General features: G+C 48.3%; 1 protein-coding gene across 5 annotated transcripts in view; it reads left to right on the top strand.

Annotated features, from left to right (window-relative positions):
* Positions 1–1,147: 1,147 nt before the first annotated feature.
* LOC117589206 (Down syndrome cell adhesion molecule-like protein Dscam2) overlaps positions 1,148–6,209 on the top strand; it is a 27,907-nt gene continuing 22,845 nt past the window's right edge. For 2 of the 5 annotated variants that reach the window (XM_034280944.1, XM_034280943.1), the window contains exons 1-2: positions 1,149–1,417; positions 5,910–6,051. In XM_034280944.1, the coding sequence (XP_034136835.1) occupies positions 1,366–1,417; positions 5,910–6,051 (194 nt within the window). In that variant the 5' untranslated portion in view covers positions 1,149–1,365. Of the gene's footprint in view, positions 1,418–5,909; positions 6,052–6,209 lie in introns of all 5 variants that reach the window. The other 3 variants (XM_034280945.1, XM_034280940.1, XM_034280942.1) reach the window with 3 other exon arrangements.

Here is a 6,209-nt window from a genome sequence, read left to right as displayed (position 1 = left end):
TCTGTGTATTGCTTTTATTCGTTTTTTACAATGTCCAGAAGTTTACCTTGGGGACCACTGCGCCAAAGAGCGGCACAAGGGAGGGGAGGCGGGATTGCTGGGAGATATGCGTACAGGCACACGTGTTTTAGCATATTTTTGTCATATTTTGCAACCAGCAAAGGCTTTGCTGTGGCTCAGTCTACGACTCCATCTACAGCTACAGCTACAGCTCAGTGCTCCCTCCCTCCACTCTACACTGTTCAGCAGATGAGGATGTCAGCACTTCAGTTGGCAAACTTATGGCGCTCCAATTTCGCGCTGATGCATAATTTTCCCTCTCACTGGCAGCATAAAAATGCGCTCAAAGGGGCGGCAAAAGACCCGAAACCGGGAAGAAAATGCCAGCACACAACTATAGGGCGAGACTTCAAAGAGGGGGGCAGAGAGATTTGTACACTAAGAAAAAGCAAAGTCTAAGATGTTTTGTGAGCAATTTTGAGTTGAATTTGCCAACAAAAAATGACAGAAAATTTCCCTAGCTGCATGGGAGTTTCAGCTGATTTTTCATTGGAGTTACTGCACTGCTCCGAAATTTTTCCTTGTGTATTTTCGCTCTTTAATCTCTTTCTCTCTAGCTACACCCCCACCCGCAGTCGCTTGTACTCGGGGCACACGCTTTGTGCCACTGACTTGACATGATTAATATACCCGCTGACATGGGAATCGTCAAGTGAAATCAAAAGGAAAAAAAGGGAGCTGTGGCAACAAAAGCTTTAAGAAAAAAAACAACACACAAACAAAAAAACACGCATGAAAAATAGGTTCTTGGCTCCGAGTGCCAGAATTTTCAGAGACTTACTAAAGAGAATTATGTATCTTGCCCTAAAACTAATTCACAATTTTCTCGCTTTGTATTTTTGCAGGCACATTAAAATCGCAGCTCGAATCGAATTCAAAATTCTAATATGCGCGGGCACGTCGTAATGCGGAAAATAAATAAACAGCGAATATAACCAGAGGCGGCGTAACGAGCGCCAAAAGCAAAAGCAACAGCCAGAAGTAACAGTAAAAGCAACAACAACAGCAGCGACAGCGACAGCAAAACAAAACGGGAAACCATTAACATTTTGCACAGCTTCAATCACGGCAGCAGCAGCAGCAGCAGCAGCAGCACATGAGCGTGAGCGAGTGAGAGAGCGGGACAGACGACAGCACGCGTGAGTGCTTGAGTGAGTGAGCAAGCAACAAAGTAAAGCAACGCAGAAAAAAGCTTGCCTAAAAGGGGGGGAGAAAAAAGAGAGAACAAAACAAATCAAAGCGAAATTCGGCATTTAAAATCCCAGACATAAAAAATGTAATGGAAAGCATTAGTGCGCATAAAAAATGGATTTACATAGCCTTTTTAAGGCCGTCCTGATCCTGTATGTCATACGAGGTGAGTATTAGTCCACAAACAAAAAACACCCTCCCCCCAAGCACTTTGGCCCTGCCCGTAATCGATGAAAATAATTTGAATTTGCATTAAGTTGAGGGAATTTCAATTGCAGCGGGGCACTCTCCACCCCCCCTCCCTCGTTAGATATGCAATTAAATGTTGAGCTAAGGGAACAGCAGCATAGGCGGGGGGGAGTGTGCAGAGTGGGGTACATTGAAAAGCGAAAAGCATTTCAATTAACGCCGAGGCTGATGCCTGATGCCTGATGTTGCTGTTGCTGTTAATGAGGGACGCTCCACCAACTTTTTGCAGGCAGGGAGCGGAGCGAGGGGAAGTTTGTGCCATAAAACTGAATTATTGAAAAGCACACGTTTCACTTTTGTTGCGGCCTCAAAGAAACGAAGTCAACAGCAAAAAGTTTCACATGCCCAGACAGTGAGACAGGGAGACAGGGAGGGGGAGCTGGCAGCGGCATTTGTGAAACTTTCTGCCACTGGCGTGGCTCGACACTTCGGGGCACACACAAAAGAGCTTGCACCACACACGCGACGCACTTTGGCAGAAGGCGAAGTGCAGACAGAAGACTCAGCAGCGCACCAGGAAGACGGGTAGCAAGGATCAAATGTTAATTGCAGTTTTCGAGCCATAATTAGAGATCCTCATTGTCTAATGTGTCACGGCATTTAGCAAGCGAGAGCCCCAGACACGGTGCCAGCAGCCACGACCCGCTGAACAAATGCACGACTGGCCGAGGAGGGGATGAAAGAAATATTTGTGCAAATATCTTGGGCACAAACGCGCGGAGCAGAGCCAGGAGCGGATTGAGCTCTAACAGAGGGTCACAAAAACGTGGCTTAGGTGCGCGGAAAAGATTTGTAGTAAATTCTTTGCAGCATTAAGATCTTCCCGACTCCCTTTGGGTTTACTTTAGAGTTACAGAGTTCCCTCCTCCCTGCAGTTTTCTCAAAGAAAAACCTTTTCAGGAGTATCCCTTACCCTGCTGAATCCGCTCCTGTGTGCGCGCTGCTGTGTGCCCGTCCCCGTCCCCGTCCCCGCTTCACACCACAAGTTCAACAACACGCCCTCGAAATGTGAATGACCTCGAATGTCACGTTATGGCAGCGCATGAAAGGAATAGCTGGTGGAAGGACCTGTAGGTGGGGCAGGGCAGGAGCAGTTCGTCACATTGCATATCGCAGCAGCAGCAGCAGCAGCAGCAGCAGCAGCAGGAGGGCCAAGATTATGCAGCTGCTGGCAGCGACGACTGCTATTTTATGAAACAAAAACAGGGCTGAGAGCAGAGCTGGTCTGGAGCTTTGTGCAAGGACCTGGCAACATTGTCCAAGGAGCCAGGCACCAACCAGGAGCTTAAGTCCAAAGCATGCAGAGCCATAATCAGCTTCATCATCAGCAACAAGCAGTAGGCAGAATGAAAGAAGGCAGGAAGGTCCTTTAGTGTCACAGTCAGCAGCGGCAGGAGCTGGGAGGAGCAACCAGCAGCAGCCAGTAGTCGAATCAGCAGCAGAATCATGCGCTCTGACTCTGACTCTGGCAGTGGGCAAAGAAACAAAAGCGCCTGCAGCCAGCCAGGACATGGACATGGGCCATGAGGCATGTCTGCTCTGTCGTTGATCTTTTGCTGATAACTTTGGCTTTTTGAGTTGCACAAAAAGAGCGCCAGGGAGAGAGGAAGTGGCAAGTGTCACAGCGGCAACAAAAGCCGCAACGCAGCTTAATTATTTTGCTACTTTTGCAGCTGCCGAGAGATTGATGAGCTGCCAAATGCAAATGCAAATGAGATGCAAACTTCAGATACGATTCTTTGGCGGCTGCCCACCCGCTTTTCGTGCAATGAAAAGTTGCCAATTTCGAGGCACTTTCCCTGTTTCCTGTTTCCTGTTTGGTTTTAGTCAAAGCAAAAGTCAAGTTGCCTCTGACCTAAGCAAATACACTTTACATTCGCACACATCTATCTGGCCTGTGCACACAGACAGAGCTGAAGAATCCCATGCCTGAAGCCCACATCCATCGGCTCGCATTAGTCGAGGCTTTTAAGCAGAAAAATGCGTGCACTTGAGGCGAACTCGGAGCTGTAATGGGCAGAGAGAGAGACACTCCAGGAATGGCCTCTGCTGCTGCTGTAGCCAGCTCAGGACAACGTTGCCCACGACTCGCACTTCTTGGCTGACTGTAACTGCCTCTCCTCTTAGTATATTTGTCAAGCCATTTTGCCCCTTGCTTTTCCACGGGCCAAACTGTCTCCCACGGCGTATGGAAATCAGCTTTAATGCTGCTCTGTCGCTGCTGTTGCTTTGCTCTTCTGCTGAAAATTGCTTTTTCATTTAAATTGTGTGTTGTTTGAGGGGCAAAGTTGTTAGCCTGATTTAGCTGAGCGGAGCCAGAACTTCATTATTGTTCGCAGACATTTTTCAAAGAGAATTTTCCAGTCGTTTAGAGCGGCAACAACAACGAGCCAAAAGCGAAACGAAATGGGAATTGAAGTCAGGAGAAAGAGAGCTTTTGTCTTAATTAAGCCAAAACGCACTCGTGGCTGGCATACACTTGAGAAAATCAAGTAAAGACTGCCAGAAGGAGTACCCCAGAAGCAGTTACTCAAAGGAGTTGTCTGGTCCTTTTGTGGCCAGGGCGAAATCCCTTGTTGCAAGCCAAACCCCGCTTGTGCTTTATTTTTCGTTGTGTAGCAGCAGGAGGAGTCATTGCTGCTGCTGCTCATTTGCATTTGCTGTCTGTCAACTGTTCGTTTCTTTTCTTTTCTTATTTTCCTTGCTGCTTTTCTGCTACTGCTGCTGGCTCCTGCTTTACTGTCATTTCCCTTTTGTCAGGGCTTCACGGTGAAATGTTAATGATCCGTGATAATGATGCCCCACTCCTGCTGCTGCTGCTGCCTTTGCTAGTTCTCATTTAGTTAAGTCTCTGCCATTGCCCACTCCCAGTTCTTTGGCGCGTAATTGATTTTAGCTGAAGGGAAATGTGCGCGGCACTTACATTAATAAGCTGCCAACCAGCAGCCTCGCACTCGGACTGGGACTCTCTATCTGGCGCTGTCTTTTGATTGACAACACTGACAAATGGCGTGCAGAGAGTGCATCCAGGGAGGTGGCAGGGCATGGCATTAACGGCTGGATTGGATGGCTGTGGCAGCCCCTCATTGAGTTTATCAGTCAGGCCATTGTGCAGAGGATTGAGTAGCAAAAGGGAGAGTAGCGACAGGAGCAGCAGCAGTCGGAACAGACAGGCAGGCAGGCAGCTTCCACCCATTGAATTTGTGGAACATTTTGATGACAGTTTTCCGTAGTCAAGCGGTTGCAAAACTCATCTCGAACTGCCACTAATTAGCTGCAGTTTGTCTGGGGGCCTAAGACAAAGTTTTAATTGAAATCCTACCTGCAAAATCCCAAAACAACTCAAGACTCAGCCGCACTCATCGGCACACATCGCCCGACCAATCCCACATTTGCCATTAAGTTTGTAGAAAATAAAAAGACTTTCCCACAACTTCAACTCGCCCGCGCTCTCGGTGGATAATTAAATTTTCATTAGAGCGTGTCTGGGTGAGGAAAGTTTTTAGTTTAGAGTGAAGGTGGGAGGTCGGATGGGAGGTTGTCTCTACAGGAAAAAACTTTATCTTAAGTGACTTACGAACTAAAACTGCAAAATGTAATGCTGCAACTTGCGGCAAACACACAAACCCCACAAACATTTTGGTTTTCTTTTTTGTTTTCCTTTCCTTTGGGCATTGCAGTTGACAGCCCAGAAGCCGCCGGCAACGAAGTTTGTGCTACACTTTGGGGGGTTCGTGCCACGTGCCACACCCCCCTGTCGTTATCTCTCGCCTAATGCCTTTTTGACAAAACAATTTTTCATATTATTGCACGACTGCGTCGGGGCAAGCACCGAGACAGCGGCAACTGCTGAAAATTGCTTACAAATTTAGTCTCTCTCTCGCTCTGAGAATCTCTGCGGCCGCCGCTTCGTGAGTTATTCATGCTGCAGGAGGAGGAAGCCGACAACGCCTGAAGCCTTGTCCAAGCCTCGGGGGCCTTGTGAATAATAAATAAGACATAAAAGCCGAGCATCAAAAGCAATTTTAAAGCAAGGCCCACAAAATTATGCAACGACCAGAGCAATTAGAGGGGAGGCTGGCTGTGTGTGGTGTGGTCAGTGCCACACAATGGCCGGCAGGTAAAAAGCAATTGTCTCCAGAGCGGAGCCTTTGTTGTGGCGCTCATTAAAATTTAGGCCAGGCACCAGAAAGCTCGGGCAGAACGAGGCCAAAAGAAAGCCGCTGGCTGCTACTTAATTTCGGGAGGGAGACTTTTTGGTCTAACCAAAAATTGAAATTAACTTTGGGCGCTCGTGCGGCATAGAGACCCTGCCCCAGCCCCCTGCTACACCCACTGAAAAACAAGCAAAACATTTAATTAAAAATTTAAAATTAACTGAAACTTCTCTTCTGCCTCTCCCTGCACAGCCGAGACGAGCCAAATTGTGAATGGACTGGATCTGCAGGGACCAATATTTCTCCATGAGCCGCCGCATCGCGTTGAGTTCTCCAACAATTCGGGCGGGCTGATAGAATGCTCCGGCCATGGCAGTCCACCGCCAGAGGTAAGAGTTTCTAGCACAGTCCCTGCCCCCCCCCCCCCCCCCCCCCCCCCCCCCCCCCCTCTTCCGCTCTATTTTTATATTACTGCTCTCCCTGCCCCCCCGCTTTAGTCTCCTTGTGTGCACTCAGACTCGCCGACGGCAGCGTGTGTTCGCGGCTTTCTTA

This window comes from Drosophila guanche, unplaced genomic scaffold (assembly GCF_900245975.1).
Source record: "Drosophila guanche unplaced genomic scaffold, DGUA_6, whole genome shotgun sequence".
Taxonomy (NCBI): domain Eukaryota; kingdom Metazoa; phylum Arthropoda; class Insecta; order Diptera; family Drosophilidae; genus Drosophila; species Drosophila guanche.
This window is presented reverse-complemented; position numbering and strand designations above follow the sequence as displayed.